We start from the raw sequence: 18,846 nt of genomic DNA, 5'->3' as shown, positions 1-18,846 counted from the left end.
TTTTGTATGAAGCAGATCTTCCCTAGTGTATCACTTTTATTCACTTGTTATTTCTTTTACATTTTTTTTTTCTTAGTGGTTGCCCTGAGGATTACAATCAGCACCTTGGTTTATAATAATCTTGTTAGGATCAACAACAACTGAATTCCAACTTGATTTACATAGTTGTCTTTAAATTGGATAAGAGTAAAAAGAGTTACTAACAAAAATGTGTTTATACTTTAAAAAAAATCTGTCTAGGTAGTTACCTTTACCGATGCTCTTCCTTTCTGTGTGTGGATTCAAGCCTAGGTCTTGGATTCAAGCCTTAGTCTAGGATGCTAATTTGGCCTGAAAGACTCCCTTTAGTGTTTCCTTTAGGGCAGGTATGCTGGGGACGAATGCTCTGTGTCTGTTTATCCGAAAATCTCTTAATTTCTTCTTTACTTTGAAAAGATAATTTTGCTAGTTAAGAATTCTTAGGTGACAGCTTTTTGTTCTTTGAGCACTTTGATGCCATCCTGTTGCCTTCTGGCTTCTATTTCTGATCAAAAATGAGCTGTTAATCTTATAGAGCAGTGGTCCCCAACCTTTTTGCCACCAGAGACTGGTTTTGTGGAAGACAGTTTTTCGATGGACTGGGGCGGAGGGGAGGCGCTGCTTTGGGGATGAAACTGTTCCACCTCTTCATCAGGCATTAGATCCTCATATAAGGAGCACACAACCTACATCCTCTGCCTGCGCAGTTCACAGTACAGTTTGAGCTCCTATGAGGATCTGATGCTGCTGCTGATCTCACAGGAGAGGGAAGCTGATCACGCAGTGCTGCTCGCCAGGAGCCGCTCACCTTCTGCTGTGTGGCGCAGTTCCCAACAGGGGTTGGGGACCCCTGCTCTAGAGGATCCCTTGTACATGATGAGTTGCTGCTCTCTTCCTGCTTCTAAGATTCTTGGCAGGTCTTGGTGTGCTCTCTTGGAGTTCATTCTACTTGGAATTTGTGGAGCTCTTTGGATGTGGAAATTAATGTTTTATGAAGTCAGGAAAGTTTTTGCCCTTTGTTTTTCAAATATTCTTTCTGCCTTCCCCCTTTTCAACATTTATATTGTTATGCTTGATATTATTCCATAGTTCTCGGAGGTCCTGTTTCTTTTTCTTTATTCCTTTTCATTTCCGTTCTTCATACTGAACAATCTCTCTTAATTTATCTTTCAGTTCAGCGATTCTTTATATTCCCCCTGCTCAGATCAGCCGTTAGCTCTTCTTGGGAATTTTACATTCCAGCTCTTGTACTTTAAAACTAGTGCATTTCTATTTGGTTATTTTTTAAAATAATTTTTATCTCTGTATTGGCATTCTGTATTTGAGTAGATACCATTCTGAAGCTTTCCTTTGCTTCTGCCAGTATGGTTTCTTAAGTTCTTGGAACATATTTAAAACAGCCAATTCAAAGTTTTGGCCTCCTTCAGGGACAGTTACTATTTATTAATTTTTTTTAATGGGCCATACTTTGTTATTTCTTGGCACGTCTCATTTTTGTTGTTGAAAGCTAGACCTTTAACAGTATATAACATGACAGGTGTGGAAATGAGATTCCCCCCTCCCCTGGATTTGCTGTTGCTGCTTGTTGTTTGTTGTTTGCATAGTGATTTTTCTGGACCAATCCTGTAAACATCCTCCATTCTCTGTTGTATGTGGCCATGGAAATCTCTGCTCAGTGCCAGCTGTTGACCAGTTACAGATTTCCTTGAACTCCGTGCCTGGAACTCTGTGCCAGGAATGAGTGTGCCTCCCAGTCTTTACTCAGGGGCTCTGTGTGCACACTGGGCACATCCAGTCCAGTGCTCGCCAGAGCCTCCCCTGCCTTTACCTGCTGCTTGTGCAAAGTGTCCAGGAGGTGCAAACTTGGGGCCTTCCTAGGAATTTCCTGAGTGTGTTCCTAGCCACCAGTGTGGCAGTATGTATTGGTGGCCTGCTGTCAGGTTGGTGTGAAAGTAATTGCAGTTTTTGCCGTCAGAAGTAATAACAAAACTTGCAATTACTTGTGCACCCACCTAATAGATTCCCAGAGTGTGCAGGAATTTTTCAAAACCCCTGTTGACATCCCCTTCCTCAGCTTTTCCTTTAAATGTTTTCATTATTCTGTTGTTCACCCCAGCTAGTAGCCACTGTGTTTGTAATTGTTTTCTACTAACTTCTCCCAGGGTAAAAGGTTTTGCACCAGGTGAACTCCAAGTGGGGTTAAATACAGACAGCCCTCTAAATGGGGTCTTCCAGGGATCTCCAGATAGGTCAAAAAATAATTCTTTGGGCATGGGGACTTGAAAGAACTCCAGCCTTGTCATACCCTCCAGGATGCTGGCTCTCATTGCAATTGTGGGCTGTCCATTTTCAAGGCTAGGGCAGAGCTGGGGAGGGTAGTGGGACCAGGCAAGTTAGAATGTCACCAGCATCTTGAATGTTACAAAGTGATCTTTCTTGCTGAGAGTCAGCAATTTTTCTTGAATAGGTACTCCTGGATGCCTTGAGCCTTTGGTATCAGTAAGAGTTCTGAAAAAAAATGATTTTGACAGGTTTTGCTGTTTTTTAAAATTGCTTTTACGGAAGAGAGAATTTTCAGAGGCCCTTTGTTGCTGACTTCAGCCCATATATGTTTGTGCTCTTCTGTATGTTTTGTGCTCACACATGTGCGTATTAAACAACAAACTATTGTAAATTGGGGTGCAGGAGTCTGGTGGAGCAGGTGCTGAGTGAGGGCTGCGGGTTGGATGGGACCATACCAGCCTGGGGCTGGACAGGTGCCTGAGGCTCCTTGGGTGTTAGCGCCATGGGAGTCAGGAACTCGGCCCTACAACTTTGTGTCTCCCACTGTAGGGCTGCCAGGCACCCAGCTGTGCCCAGATGGATGGGACAGAGACTCGGCAGCGGAGGCTGGACAGTTGTGGCAAGCCAGGGGAGCTGGGGCTTCCTCACTCCCTCAGCACGGGAGGACTCCCTGGAGCCTCAGAAAATGGAGCTCTCAGGACCCCTGAGAGCCAAAGTGTGACCCCCAAGCCACTGGAGACTGAGCCTAGCAGGGAGACCGCCTGGTCCATAGGCCTTCAGGTGACCGTGCCCTTCATGTTTGCGGGCCTGGGACTGTCCTGGGCCGGCATGCTTCTGGACTATTTCCAGGTAAGAGGGAACTAAATGGGGACAGGGAGGGGGACACTGCCAAACGTCACCTATAGAGTAGGCAGCTGCATGTCAGGTTGAGCTTAAAGGTTGTTGGGCAATCCTCTCAAAAAGCCTTTTTTTTTTTTTCCTGTATATTGGGCAAGATTCTTTTAGTCTCTGGTGACAGAGACTAAATTTAACCCAAGTTAATTTTCAGTAGACAATTTATTAGCCCATATGATTGATGTAGAACAAAACGTACTTAATCATTTCCCTTCTAATGTACTTTGAAGTTTAACACAGTTGACTGACTGTGCTGCCATAACAAAGTCCCACACACTGGGGGGCTTCAACAACAGACATTTTTGCACAGTTCTAGAGGCTGGAAGTCCAAGATCAAGGCGTTGGCAGCACTGGTTTCTCCTGCGGCCTCTGTCTTTGGCTTGCAGATGGCTGCCTCCTCTCCGTGTCTTCATGTGATCTTTCCCCTGTGCATGTCTCTGTCCTAATCCCTTTTCCTAAGAGGACACCTATCAGATTGGGTTAGGGCCCCCCCGTAATGGCCTCATTTTAACTTAATTACCTCTTAAAGGCGGTGTCTCTAATTACAGTCTCATTCTGAGGTACTGGGTGCTAGGACTTCAACATATGAATTTTTGCAGGGACATAATTTAGCCTATAACCACTTTAAAAAATGCTGCAGTGAATCATCTTGACATAAATCATTTTATACATCTCCGAATAAATTGGTAGGATAACTTGTTGCGAGTAGAATTACTGGGCAAAGAGCATGTGCGTTTGTGGCTTTAATGGAGATCACCAAATCTTTCGCTTAGGGGTGCGGGGTTCCAACCCATAGACCCTGACCCAGCGACAGATGAGACACGTACATTAACACAGATATTTTGCCTGTCAGTTCAGCTAAGGGGCTCTGCTCTGAGTCTGCAGCGTGGCCCCATAAGCCAGCGGAAGTTCGTATTTATTTACTACAGATTAAATGACAAAGGCTTTGAGTCAGCACACCTGTGGGTAATTAATCTGGTCGCCCTCCACCAGAGAGAGCAGTCCTACAGATGATCAAAGGTTTGTCTTAGAACCACATGAGTAAACAAGCTATTTAGATAAACTCCCCCACATTCCCTTGTTATTTGCTCTTCTGCGATCAACTCAAAGAGGATTAGGCTGCCTTCAGCCAAATCTTTTACTGAAGCTATGTAACACCCCAGCCTTCCAAGAAAGTTTGTGACTATTTCGTATAACTATCTTTATAATTTTTCCCACCACCCTGACTGAACTCCCACATCGTGGTAGAATGTCGTACCTCCTCCACACCACAGGGAAATGCTTGTTCCCAACACTCACCAACACAGGATTTTTCAGCCTTTCTGATCTTTAGTAATCTGCTAGCTGGAAATTGCATTTCATTGTATTTAATTTCTCTCGATGCCTAACAAGTTATCCCAAAACTCACGCATTATATTAAGCATGTGTGTATCCCAATAATACACACATGCTTCATATAATAGCATGTATTATCTCGTGGTTACTGTGGGTAAAGAATCCAGATGAAGTTTAACTGGCTTTTCTGCTTCATGGTCTCTTCTGAGACTGGGGCACCAGCCCAGCTCACTTAGAGGGTGACATTCCTGGCAGATACTGGACTGCGAGCCTCAGTTCCTCACTGCTGTTGCCCACAGGCCCCCCCAGGTCCTCTCCATGTGGACGTCTCTAGCATGGTGCCCGCCTCATCGGGGTATAGTCCAAGACGGAAAAAGAGTCTGCTGGCGAGACAGACATCACTGTCCTCTGTAACCTTGTAACCTTGTCATAGAAGCGGCATGACCTTGCTTCTATTGGTGAGAATCAGGTCACCAGGTTCAGCCACATTCCAGGGGAAGCAGTTGGCTAAGAGCATCAGTACCAGGAGGTGGTCGGGGGCCTTCCTCAAGGGCTGCTGCCTGCTGTGGTCATTATAGTGTGATCTGTGCTTCTTATTACAAGTGAGAGAGGTTGAGGATCTTGGTATTTCTATTTATATTCTTTGCTCATATTTCTATTGAGTATTTTCCTGTTCTCTTATTGACACCTAGGGGCTTTGTATATATTAAGGAAACTGGTTGTTTCATTGTGATGTGAATTATAAATGTTTCCTATTTTTTCCCCACTTATCTTTTGACTTTGCTTTTGGTGGCTTTTTGCTGAGCATTCATTTTTTAAAATGCAGTTTCAGTCATCTTTCTTCTAAGGCTCTGAGCCTATGCCCTCCTTAGAAACAGAAGGTGCTTTTTATATAGGTGCCCATCTGCCCGCATGCGTGCACAGGGCAGCACGTATTAGAGACTAGGTATGTGTTCCCATGAAGAAGAAAAACTCTCTGCTACAAGTCTGCCTTCTTTCCATTGCAAATATGAGAGGTTTAAAGTGGATGTACACAGCTGTCATGCCGGTCTGCATTGGTTTGTTGGCTGGTTAGTGTTCAGTTAGGTGCAAACATTTCAAAACTGCAAGCTTTTCATTACAGTGCTTATATTCAGTTCCTCTATAAAACTCAGACGATTTGGCAACATGTGGTTTATGTGTCAGTTTTCTATTGCTGTGTTCCAAATTACCACAAATTTAGCAGCTTAAAACTGCATGCCTTGATTAGCTCATATTTCTGTAAGGCAGAGTGCAGGCATGGTGTGGCTGGGATCTCTGCTCAGGGTCTCAACAGCTGAAATCCACATGTTGGCCAGGATGCGTTCTCTTCATGAGGCTCTGGGGGAACATGTACTTCTAAGCGTATTCCTGTCTTCAGAACTCACCTCCTGGTGCTGTGTTCCTCCCTGAGGTTGAAGGACTGCAGATCCATTTTCTTGCTGGCTGTCAGCCAGGGGCTGCACTTCACTTCTCCAGGCCACTCCTGTGTCTTGCCATGTGGCCCTGCCATCTTCAAAGGCAGCAGTGGAGACACCTCCCTTGGGTGAAATCCCTCTCTGACTTCAGGAAGCACCTGTTCCCTTTAAAGGGTTTACCTGATGAGGCCAAGCTCATCCAAGTTAATCTTTCTGAAATTCCACCAGGACTCCTCACTGGAATGCGTGGAGCAGGCAGGAATGCCAGCAGTCTCCAGAAATTGATCCAGTCCTGGGCTCCGTGGGTGGGCTGGGATGAGCATTGTGTGCATGTGCTGGGAAGAACGGGGGTCTCCAGGCAGGCTGTGGCCTTACAGAGACACGGAGCAATCTAGAAAGGCCAGGAGGGCAAGAGGGCTGACTGGAGAGGCATTCCGTGTGGGCAGATAGAGAAGACTGGGAGTGCAGGAGGAGGTGAGGGCAGCCTGTTTTGATTGCCTCCTCTTTACTCTGCTGGTGAGGATGCGGGGGTCCTGCCCTAGGGTTATGGGGATGGTGGACACTCAACACCTGGCTCTGGACAGGTGGGGACCACGGCAGTTTGTCAGTCCTCGTGCTGATCACCCAGGCAGGAGGACGTCGCACACCTTGTAGGGCCACTGGGAGCAGAGTGAGCCAGCAGGGGATGTAGGGGGCAAGATTTGTCGTAACAAGAGAGTGGGAAACCTGCCCTCCATTCCTGACTATTTGTGTAATTCCACAGGGTGGCAGAAACTGACGCGGGCTCCTCAGGGATGTGGAGGGACAGTTCCTGCCCTGAGATAAGGAGTCTCTTGGGCTGGGAACCTCGTCCATAGGAGCAGAGTCAGGAGGGGAACGCACTACTCACAGCGTCTTTGCTTTCTCCAGGTGTCGAGGCAGCACTTCGGAGTTTTAGGCCTTACCCCACCATTGACCCCTTGATGCCTTGATGCCAGCTTAAGCCTTGATGGTGACTGAGACTTCCAGGGAATAGAAAAGCCTCTCTAGGAAGCAGCGTAGACCCTTGGCCAGGAGAGAGAGTGCCATGTGGTGCCCTTGAAAAGTGAAAAGTGTCTGCTTTGTGTCCAGGAAGGGATCTGGTGGCCTGGGTATGGGGAGTATGCGTCCTTGGGGCGGGGGGGGGGGGGTTGGATCCGGCTTAATCAGTGCCTGTGACAGTGGTGACACCCAGTGGAGGTCCCTTTGCCACCTGTCACTTCATCAGAGTTCTTTGAGGGGCCCATGTGCCTCCTGCTAACCCTGGCTGCCTGTGGCCCAGCCGGGAAGTAGGGGCTCCACTGGGTGCTTCCTGCAGAGCTGGTGCTCTGTATTTCAAGAAGGAAATGAGGACCTTGGCCACCGTCGCCGTGCCTGAACCTTAGAGAGGATCAGGAGTGCCTGTCTGAGGCCTTGTGTGTGGCTGTAGTGTATGTGTAGGCATTTGTTACCCTGTTCTATATTGTGTGTGTCAGTGAGGCAGGAAATTCCCAGAGCTCTGTACCCCTAAGTGGGGCAGCTTCCAGGCCCTGGGCCAAGAGCCTGTGCACAAGTGCAGAGGGAGCGCCAGCAGGCCAGGTGCCCATGCTGTTGATTGCCTGATGCTTGGCCACTGTGCTGACCCTTGGGGGTTTGCTGCTTCTCAGGGACTTCCTGGTTAAGATGGGAAGCAGCAGCCTTCCCCTGAGCTCCCTCACATATTACTTGGCAGCACCCTCCGTGAAGCCTATAGCTCCCACCATGAATGGCCAGCCCATCTCAAGGGCCTTGGGTAGTCAAGGGGCCCAGGGAGGGGTGACTCCTCTGGCACCGTGGCATCTGGCAAAGGACTGAGGACAGGGGAGACCACCCCTTCTGCAGGTGGCATATGCCAGAGGGCCCAGGTTTGGCTCCATTCTATTTTTAAGGAGACCTCAGTAGCCGTACTGAGCTTGGGGGTGCCACATGTGAAGGCATAATGGGTAGTGGAAATGGAGGGTCACAGGCACAGCATCTGTGAGAACCTGTGCTTCCAGGAGAGCCCAGCGTGTGTCCAGCAGCTGCTTCTCTGATGGTGCACAGTGCAGGGTGGAGGAGAGCATTTCCCTGGATCCACAGCCCCTAGACAACTTATGGCCATCAGCCTCTAGACTCCAGGGCTTGAGAGGAAGTTGCTAATGCCCCTCTCTTCCATGAAGGCGTTTCTGGGGCCACTAATAGGAGTGGTTTTAACTTAGGCAGATCCTAGAACCTTTTGTTGGAGTGGCCCGTTTGAGTTGGCTTGCTTTGCAGATGACAGCATAAATGGGCATAAGTAAAATTTGTAGATGAGAAATATGTTGCTTCCAGAACTCAAAAGGAAAGTGGCAAAGGGACCTCCACTGGGTGTCATCACTGTCACAGGCACCCAAAGCTCCGGAACGCAAAAGGAACTAAAATATGTTAGCACTTGTATTAATGTTGTGGATGCTGAGAGGGCTAATAGCTCTTTTGTTGCAGTGTTGGGGATGGAACGGCTCTCAGTTTACCAGATATTTTTCAGGCGTTTAACCAAGGTGCCAGGCCTCCCACCACATGTGGGGTGATGGCCCCCGCTCTCGTTGTGAGTGCCTTTGTGAGTTGCTTGTATGCCTTAATTAGTGAGTCAAAGGAGCCTGGAGTAAGGCATCGTCAGTGTAATATAACTGTGTTCCTGAGAAAGGCAGATACAGGGGAGACCTTGGCCACATGACTGTGTGTGATGGCAGAGCTGTGGAGGTCCCCATGGGGAGCCTGGAAAAGATATCTAGTGTCCGTTTAGAGGTGAAGGCCAGCTGTGTCTGAGAGGCTGGTGAAGTAGACACTGAACAGAATGTATTAACCAAGTCTATAGCAGCGAAGTACCAGTTGATTTGGATGGAGTCAGTGATTTCTGTAATCTTCGGTGCCGGATGTGGGGTCTGAATGGACAGGGTCACGGTATTAAGGTGGTGGTAATCCACCAGGAGGCACCCTTTTGTTCTCTGGAGGTTTAGGAATGAGCCAAATTGCCCTGTGTAAATGAGAAGCAGGGAGATTGACGTACCCTGTTTAAGTCTTGCATAATAAGTTTCCCTCCTTGAAGATGCTGTTGTAATTTGCATTGGGTGGTATTAACTGTTTTAATGGGGAGCAGGGGAGGGTCTGTGGGGTCTCATCTTGTCAAGCCAATTTGTAAGTCAGACCAGGTGGCAGGAGTGCCAGGGAGCACACGCCAGACTCACACCAGCCTGTAGTCAGTTAATGGTAGTTCTCGTCATGGGGGCAAAAACAGCCCTTTAGGGTGGGAGGAGATGACAGAGCCAAGTTGCATCCCAGCTGACTGTTAGGGCTTGTTAGCAAGCAAAGAGCAGGCAGGGAGAGCTGGCCAGGTGTCCTCAGTCACGGTGGGCCCATCTGTTCGTGAGCCAGTTATGGTCACCTCCTCTTCACCTCAATGGTGAGGGAGAGGGGGTCTCACCCTTGGGTTAAGGGTATGGTGGACCCTTGACACCCAGCCCTGGGCAAGTGAGGGCCACAGCAGTTCGTTCATTCATTCATTCATTCATTCACTCATTCAGGCAGCATACACTGTGTACCTGTGCTAGGCAGACAGTCCTGCCCTCATGCCGCTCACACAGCAGGTGCTGGGGTCAACGTTGATAGCAATGAGGGCTGTGTGCTCCAGCAAATGGTGGGAGCGGCCCTGTGGAGGGAGGCCAAGAAGATCCCCTTTCCCCAGGGGGAGGTGTCGCAGGGGAGGCAAGAGAGGCGGCTTGGAGACAGTGCGTGAGCAGGCCAGCCTGGCAGGGGGTGGACAAGTCTTTCATCTTCACCTGTGGGTGGTTTCTGCCAGTCGAGATCAGAAGCAGAAAATAAAGAAGAACCTTAAGAGTTATTTAAAATTTAATTGACCTGATCTGTGAGATCTGAACAAGATGGGGGAAGAATTCATGCCTGTAAGAATGATCATCTGGCTGAGACCCTGCCGAGGGTCAGGGTGACCCTGAGAAATGAATTGGATGCTGTGTTGGAAGCTGCTCCTGGTAAATGAGCAGTTCCTGCTGCAGCGTCAGAAATGTACTCCAGAGCCCCTGCCCACACTGTGTGGACCCTCCCCTAAAAACACACCCCAGTAAGAACGAGGCGGTGGGCAGAGATCAGTGGTCCTCAGTGTTCTGATCCTGTGGTCTTTGTGGGGTCTGGGAGGCCTGTTGCAGAAGCCCCTCAGGTGGTCCTGGTGCCCCTGATGGGTGAGCACCACTGATCTTGTGCCACTTGCTCATGCTGTGGGCTGTGGGGTGGACTGGAGGCCCAGAGGTCACACAGAAACCGCCGGACCCAGCTTCCACCTGGTGCTCCATGTAGCTGGAATCTAGTTCAAGCTCTCAGATTTGTCTGCTGTGCTACTGAGCTATTTTTAAAACCACACTCTTGATTTTCTGGATTATAACTCAGTGAGCTGTGTTGACATGTTTTGTTCTCAGGTTTTCACAGGAAAGGCTTTTTCTTATATAATTACATTATTTGCTTTTGATGACAGTTTTTCTTGATTTATAAAAGGAAATAATCACAATTGTCAGAATAGACAGAAAATTATAAAATAAAGATTACTTATGAACCCACCACCCAAAGGCAACTACTGTTAGCATTTTGGTATATATCCTTCTGAATTTTTCACAGTGCATGCACATGTGTGTGTGTGTGTATCTTTCTCACTCAATTTTTTTTGTTTTTTTTTTTTTTTGGAGACAGAGTTTCGCTCTTGTTTTCCAGGCTGGAGTGTAATGGCATGATCTCAGCTCACCGCAACCTCTACCTTCTGGGTTCAAGCAATTCTGGTGCCTCAGCCTCCCGAGTTGCTGGGATTACAGGCGTGCGCCACCATGCCCAGCTAATTTTTGTATTACTAGTAGAGATGAGGTTTCTCCATGTTGGTCAAGCTGGTCTCGAACTCCTGACCTCAGATGATCTGCCCGCCTCGGCCTCCCAAAGTGCTGGGATTACAGGCGTGAGCCACTGCGCCTGGTCTCTCACTCAATTTTTAAACAGATTCGAGAAACATTTTTGTAATGTTTTGTAACTTACTTGATCAGACACCTCTTTCTATATGAGAGTATGCAAATAGTTGTTTATTTCTGCATCTCCTGTGCTGATGAGGATGGTTCCAGGATTCACTGTGTATGATTATTAAGTTGTGCGATGATGTTCGACCATGTCCAAAACTATGACGACACTGAGAGGTACTGACACCTGAAGGAAGTGATCACCTGTCTGGGGTCTTCTCAGCTGTGTGCCTTAGGAATGTGCATCCCACAACAGACCTTGAGCAGCCAGAAAAACTAGGCCAACCTAGAGGACTCTGTCTTTAACCAGGTGATGCCTTTAAACCAGTAACCTTCTGCAACACTTCTCTCAGAATCAGGCCATTTCTCTCTGCCTCCTGCCGGTTCAATCTCCTGTTTGAACAAACTGATCCTAACCATGGATGACGGACAGCGATGGGGTTGGCAGGCAGGAGTGGCAGCCCAGAAGCTGAGGGTCTTGGCCTGCCTTTGACACTAACTTGCTGTGTGATCTTGGGAAAACCGTTCATTTTCTTCGTTTGCAAAACAGAATGCTGTAGTTCCTGTGAACATCCCAGGGCTGTTGTGAAAATGATAGAATGTGAGAGAGCTCTGAGAATTACAGACTGCTGCACAAGGGAACAAACGGGCATTCCTTCATTCATTTGCAGTGACTGAGTGTTTGCGTGTGGCCAAGTCTGCTCTGTGCCCTCGTTATGCCCTGGGTTTCCTTCAGAGCATTTGTCACAGATCATCGTTTCTTTCTGTCTTCTTTTTTTTTTTGACTATCTGATAACCTGTGTTTGTTCTGCTCACAGTGTACCCTGGCATTTAGGGTGGAGGCTGGCAAATACTAGTCCTTAAGTATTTGGACTGATCTGTGGAGTGGAGCCATGGAGAATCCCCAAGATTGCAGCAGTGAGAAGGGCTCTGTTCTCAGGAAGGGTGCGTGCCAGGGAGGGAGAGCAGATACACCTGCATTTCATGCTTCTGTTATGCATAAGTGGGACCTGTCTTCAGAGAGGTTCAGAGAGTACATTGGGAATTCTGGGGAAATAACTTTTAGGCTCTGGCTGAGAGGAGGTGCCCCAGCTGGCCACAAGGCCTAGCAGATGTTTGGCCTGGGTGATGCGTCGGCCCACAGCAGAGGGGAGGAGCATGGGCATGGCCCCCATGAGGGTCGTGAGAAGTTCCCTCTGCCGTTGCAGCATATGACCGTGTACTAGAAAGGAGGAGGATCACGTGGATGTGTCTTTCCAGATTGCAAGGGGTCCAGATGCCCCTTTCTCAGGCAGTGTGTTGACTGCCATGGAGGATGTGCAAGCAAGCACCATCCTCATAGTGCCCCTGTGGGTTGTGCCTGTGAAGAGCACACATTGGTTTTGTGGGGAGATAGGTTAGAGGGACAAAGGGCCGTGGCGAAGGCAGCGTCTGTGGGCGGGAGTGGGGGACAACTGTGGGAGAGGTATGGGCACATGCAGAGTGAATGTGGGACTGAGGTGGTCGGGGCTCAGAGTGAGGCTTGCATTTCTGGCAGGACCTTTCCTTGAGGCAGGCCACTTGGGAGAGGCAGGCTTGGAAGTGGCAGTCCTGAGAGACTGGCAGAGTGAGACACGTGCTCATCCCTACCAGGGCTTAGGTATATGGTCTGAAAGCTCGGAGGAGAGGTCTGGGCTGTGAGAAGTTTGGGAGTTGCTACATCTGAAATAGCGAGATCACGGGAAGAGATTCCCCAAATGCAGTTAACTATGGCCGCATAACAAAGGACACCAAAGCTTAGCAGTTTGTTTAAAGCCAATTATTGTTTGATGCAGAATCCACAGGTTGGGCAGGGCCTGGAGAGAAGAACCTTCTGCTCTGCACTGTGGCTGTTGGGCCAGCCCAAGATGGCGCACTCGTGTGCAAGGCCAGGCTGTGGGCAAGACCCTGGCTTACGGCCTCTACCTATGACCACGTGGTCTTCCTCACAGCAGAGTAACTGGGAACATGAGCAGCCCAAGAGATAGGACATACAAGTTGTCAGTTTCTTAAGATCCATGCCCAGAAACTGCCACAGCGTCTCTTCCACTTTGTTCTCTCGGTTAAGCTGTGGGGACAGAGGGGAGAGGGGGGCAGAAACTCTAGCTCTCAGTAGGAATTGTGCTGGAGTTTAGGGCCCATTATGCATTGGTCCTACGAGGGGCTTGAAAATATCTGTTGAATGAATGAGTAAATGAAGGGTGTGCGCAAAAACTCAGTGCAAGGAATATTGGGGGCACGAGGGGAACAGGTACTGGATAAATTCATCTGGAGTTCGGTTGCAGGGACAGCCTTGGGGAGGCCAGTAGGATCCACACTGGGGAGGGCAGTGGACTCCAGGCTGGGGTCTGCACTTGAGCCTGGGATAGGCTGTCTGACGGGAGAACCAGATAAGGTGCCCACTAGGGTGACAGTTTAGGGATGGGAGTGGAAGTGAGGCCTAGACCTGACCACAGCCCTGGGTTCAGCCGATGTGAGTCTGACCCCCAGCTTCAGGCTTCTGCCTGCCCCAGCCTGCCCTCAGGCCTGAACATTCTGTTCCGGGTGCCTGTGGAATGCACAGAGGACACACCCAACAACAGAACCCCAGGAGTCAGAAGTGGCTTCCCAGCCCATTCTCCTTCTCTGGGTGAGGTGGGGTCAGCAGGGCCAGTCTCACCTTTGTAGCTGAAGAAAGTGAGGTCACTTTGGAAGCATTTTTATGAGTCTTCCAGGCCATGGAGGGAGAACAGGGCTGCGTTTTTTTCTGTGAACACAGCTTCCTGTGGCCGTGAACCCCCTGGCTGGACACAACTCGAGATGACCCAGGGCGTGGCTTTCTGCTTGGAGACCCACAGACTGTTGGCCTTGAGGAATAAAACTTGAGGTCTGTAGAGCTTGCCCGAGGAGGCAGTCCCTCTCTGCCGATATCTCCCCAGGCCTTCCTCTGCCAGGAGGGGAACAGCCCAGGACACTTGTACAGGGCGAGGTGACAGCAGACCTCTGTGTGGGCACTCACCAAGGCCAGGCCCCACGTACGCTCCAGCTCTGTCCAGCCCAAGCCAGTATGGACCGGCCTGCTGGGCTGCTGATTGCTGTCAAGGCCGGTGTGGAGGGACCATGAGCCTCCATGGCAGGCTGGCAGAGGGAGGTCCCGGCGGACACACAGCCACTGTCTGAGGAGAGCCTGACCTTCAGGGAGGGACAGCAGGGCCTGGCAGAGTCTCTGTAATGAGGCCCTGAGTCACACTGGCCTTTGTTCCTCACTCATCTGTGCTGGCCCTCGGCCAAGGGGCTGTTGGGGAGCTTTCTGCAGGCGCACAGCACCTGGCGACTGGGAAGCTTCTGTTTGTGTGAACTTCTTGGGAACAGCGTCCTGGTGTGGGCCAGGAGGAGAGGACTGGAGCACCCCAGGCTCCGACTTCGTGCTCCTGGGATCGTGTTGCATTGCCTGGCCATGGTGGTCACCCAGCTGAATCTGGAGTTTTGCTTTCGGGGCAAGAAGCTGCGAGGCTTCAGCTGTGAGCTCACCCGGTCCCCACGTGGGGTCTTGCCTGAGTCTTTCTTCACCATCATGTGCCAGGTCGTGGTGCCCATTCTGCTGTCCGGCTTGTGCATGATGGCGGCCGGCCTGGTGATGAACACCGTTCAAGTGCGTACTGGGTGTCTGGGCGATCAGGGGTGGGAGACACACAGACCGGGTCTCCTGGCACCACAGACAGGGCAGGCTGGATTCATAAGGGGCCTCAGAGTGGGACAGCAGCCCTGAACCTGCTCTTGCCGCTTGGGTGTCCCGGGTGTCAGTGAGGCTGTCAGGAGGGACCTCCAACACTGAGACCTCAGCATTGGAGATTCGCAGAATGATGGAGGTTTGTTAGAAGCTTAGCCTATGTGTGCCTCTTCAGCCCAAGGAGCTCAAACCACCTTCCTCCCAGTGCATGTGGGCTCACGAGGCAGAGTCTGCCACTCACCAGTGGAGGGGATTTTTAGTCACACTCTTCTGCCTTGATTTCCCCATCTGTAAAATGGGGATAATGAAAGCCCCCACCTCACAGAATTGTGAGGACCAGATCACTGAGTCTGTGTGCTGTGGTCCCTGTAGGGTGGGGGCATGACCGCTGCAGGCAGAGCTGCGGTGTGCCCAGCCCTCAGCATCCTGGTGTGGCCCCTGGTGAAAAAGGACAAGGTTTGGAGCCCGAGGGTGCAGGTGGGAGGGCCACGGCGGTCTCCCTGCAGCGGAGGCGTGTGCTGAGGGAGATTTGCTTATCACAATCTGTTTCTCCCCTAGCTTGGTTCAGGCAGCGTGTTGGAATCATTAAGAGGTTTGTGCTGTCTGTCAGCTGAAGCATTCTGTAGAGTCAGTTTAGAAGAATTGGAAAATATACCCAAGCAATGGAGGAAGGCTGTCCCCTCATCTCTATCACCGCTGCTGTGGACCTTTCAAGACAATTTTCTATGTACATGTAAACATATACATATATGGTTTATACTATGCAGTTTTGCTTTTTTTTTTTTTTTTTTTTTGAGATGGAGTCTTGCCCTGTTGCCCAGGCTGGAATGCAATGACGCAATCTTGGCTCATTGCAACCTCTGCCTCCTAGGTTCAAATTATTCTCCTGCCTCAGTTCCCAAGTAGCTGGGATTACAGGCACCCACCACCATGCCCAGCTAATTTTTTTTGGATTTTTAGTAGAGGTGGGGTGTCACCGTGTTGGCCAGGCTGGTCTCGAACTCCTGACCTCGTGATCCACCCACCTCAGCCTCCCAAAGTGCTGGGATTACAGGTGTGAGCCACCGTGCCTGGCCCACAGTTTTGCTTTTTAATCTGTAAATGTAAATTTAAAATTTCAACCCACGAGGACACCCCAAATAGCGTTTCATGTTCCTGAGTATACGCAGCACCTCCTTCCTAATGGCGACTCAGCGTCTGTCTGTGCCCCGGCTCCAAGTTGGAGAGGGACAGCCTGTACCCACCAGGCCACCCAGGCTCCTAATGTGAGCTCACGATACCTCTCAGGCAGCTTCTGCTTGCTCGTCTCAGTTGATGGGACACTCATCCCCTTTTGGGACTAGGGTGGCCTTTTGCATCCTGGCCAGCCCCCCATTAGAAAGCCTGTGTTTCTGTGGGCTTGCAACCTGAAAACCCACTTCTTCCCCCAGTAGCCTCACCCTAGAGCTGTGCTTATCGCTCCTTCCCTGAGACCACCCAGTTGATGCTGGGGAGAGAGACTGTCAGGCATTCCGGAGGGCTGGGCAGGGAGTGGAGGCCACAAGCAGGTCTTTGCCTTGAAGGAAGAGGGAGCAGTCATTCTTCTTAGAGGTCAGGGGATCTGCAGAGGAGCAGGACAATTTGATTTGGACTTTAAAGGTAATGTAGCAATTTCTAGGATGCCCTGAAAAGACGTGAATATTCCAAGCAGAGGGATTTATGTGCAAAGATATGGGCGAATGATAGTGTGCATTTGTGGAAAGTGAGGGACGGGGTGGCTGCTGTCATGGGGAAAGGGACACTGGGCAGGAATGAGGAGCTCTGTCTGCTCTGCTCAGAGGGTGTGCTGTGCACTGAGTGTAGCAGGTGTTTGCTTTATGTTAAAATGAGTGTCTTGCTGGTTTTATTGAAGGGTAGCATAGACACGTAGGAGAGGACACAATTCCTGTGTGCGTCTCCATGGACCACCTCAAGGTACTGGGGCCGTTGCAGCCCCGCCTGGGGCATCCTCAGCAGAGCCCCAGCAGAGTCCTCTATGCTCAGCTGTCTCAGCCCCACCTCTGACTCCAGCACTGTGGGTTTGCATCGACTGTTCTTGTCATGTGCTTGTGTGTCTTTGGGGTTCATAGGACTTATGCGTTAGGTATACTCAGGAGAGAAGTTGGCAGTGAAGGGTTACAGGTGGCTGAGTGGTGGGGTCATACTTGTGCCACAAAACTCACTCCAGGCAGTGGTGTCAAAGATGACCCTGAGGGTGAGGCTGGAGGAGCAGGGAAGAGCTGGGGGACTGTGGGCAGAGTTCAGAGCCCCTCAAGTGCAAGAGTCATTATTTCTGATGATTTCAGCCTCCCCAGTGACTGATATAGGCATCTTTAAAGTGTTGCTGGAGAGGGCGGTGGCAGAATTTAAAACTTGTGATGACTTGAATGTCAGATTGGAGAAAAGAAGGCGTTGAGTCCTGGCTGGCAGAGCAGGAAGGACACGGGTGGCGAGGAGAAGTTTGGAGATTTGGGATTTGAGGTGCTTGTGGGGTGTTCAACCAGAGTTGGATGGGCAGATCTTATGCTCACAGAGACTTCCGAGCTGTAGACATTGGGGGGCACCCACGCAAGCCCAGGGTGTCAGTCAGTGTATTTGCTGTTGGCTGCAGGTAACAGGAGAACTAACTCAAAGGGACTTTAAAAGCAAGGACACTTATTATCTCTGTAAAGAAGTCTAGAGATAGGACAGAATTAGTTAATTACTGGATTAACTGTGTCACCCAGCATTTTTTCACTTTACATTTGTATCAGTTTGCTAGGACTGCCATAAAAAAATACCACAGAGCAGGTAGCTGAAACAACAGAAACTGATTTTTTTCCACAATTCCAGAGGCCAGAAGTCTGAGATGACAGTGTTGGCAGGGTTGGTTTTTGAGCTTTGCAGATGGCCCTGTGTCTTCACATGGTCTCCCCTCTGTACCATGTCTAGGTCCAGATTTCTCCCTCTAGTGAGGATGCCACTCATGCTGGGCTAGGACCCACCCTCATGACTGCATTTCAACTTAATTATCTCATTAAAGACAGTCTCTCCAAGTACAGTCATGTTTTGGTACTAGGCATGAGCACTTCACCATATGAGTTTTGGGGGACACAGTTCAGCCAGTGTCCGTAGACTTTGGTCCCATCATGGTTGTGTGATACCCAATGTGACCAGACAGGACTTCTCAGATCTCACTTGACCAGAGTCATAGCAACCGCTGGCAAGGAGGATGGGACCACCGTGCATCAGGATTCAGCTTCCACCCCGTCTCCCGCCTAGGCTGCCTGCTGAAAGCCCCGGGAGCATGGAGCAGGTGGGGTGGCTGCTGGAAGATAGTGCTGGGTGGGCAGTGGAAGGGTACTCGAGCTGCCGAAGGGAGAGGGTGTGGGGAGAAAGGAGAACTGAAGAGAAAGCAGGAAGGAAGGTCAGTATTAACACGGTCAGGTGGAGGAGGAGGGGTCGAGACTGGGTGGATAGTGAGGTGGGCACAGGACTGGGGGCTGGAGGCTCAGAGGCCAGGGTAGAGGGTGCACAGCTGTGCCTGTCAGCAGGTGCTTTATCCGTGCAGGGGCCGGGGGACAGTGCCACCCTGCAGGGAGAGCAGCAGATGGGGCTTACCCATCAGGAGGCCACCAGGCAAGGTGTCCTCCCACGCCTCAAGTGTCCTCACTTCCTTTAGGGAGACAGTGAGAGCCATAGGGCTGCAGCACTGAGGGTGATGGGTGAGGACAGGCATTTGTTCAAAGGTAGTAGTGCTGGGAGAGCAGGAGGAAGGCTGCTGGGTGGGGCAGGCTGAAAGGAGGGGTTTGCTGTGACTTTGGGGTTGGTGGGTGCCGGGTCTTGGGTATAGGCAGAGAGAGTGCCCATGAGCACATTGGGCTCCACAGGAGGCTAGGAAGAGTGTGGGTGGTGGTGCCCGAAGGCCAGCTGGGGAGTACGTGATGGTCTTGGTTCCCCTGCTGAGGACAGAGGCCCACCCTATGGTGGGTGGAGGGGTGTACAGGCTGAGAGGACAACTGCACAGAGCTATGGCCAGATGCCACCAGGAGACTGTGAGGCATGGGAGGACACCTTGCCTGGTGGCGTTGCTTTC

General features: G+C 50.3%; 1 protein-coding gene across 3 annotated transcripts in view; it reads left to right on the top strand.

Moving 5' to 3' along the window:
- The window catches only part of SLC41A3 (solute carrier family 41 member 3), a 78,008-nt gene that overhangs the window by 12,894 nt on the left and 46,268 nt on the right, over positions 1 to 18,846 (top strand). For all 3 annotated transcript variants that reach the window (XM_023215281.1, XM_023215262.1, XM_023215271.1), the window contains exon 2: positions 2,851 to 3,150. In XM_023215281.1, the coding sequence (XP_023071049.1) occupies positions 2,878 to 3,150 (273 nt within the window). In that variant the 5' untranslated portion in view covers positions 2,851 to 2,877. The remainder of the gene's footprint in view (positions 1 to 2,850; positions 3,151 to 18,846) is intronic.

This window comes from Piliocolobus tephrosceles, chromosome 2 (genome assembly GCF_002776525.5).
Source record: "Piliocolobus tephrosceles isolate RC106 chromosome 2, ASM277652v3, whole genome shotgun sequence".
NCBI classification, from domain to species: domain Eukaryota; kingdom Metazoa; phylum Chordata; class Mammalia; order Primates; family Cercopithecidae; genus Piliocolobus; species Piliocolobus tephrosceles.
The sequence above is the reverse complement of the archived record's forward strand: the minus strand, read 5'-3'. Positions and strand labels throughout refer to the sequence as shown.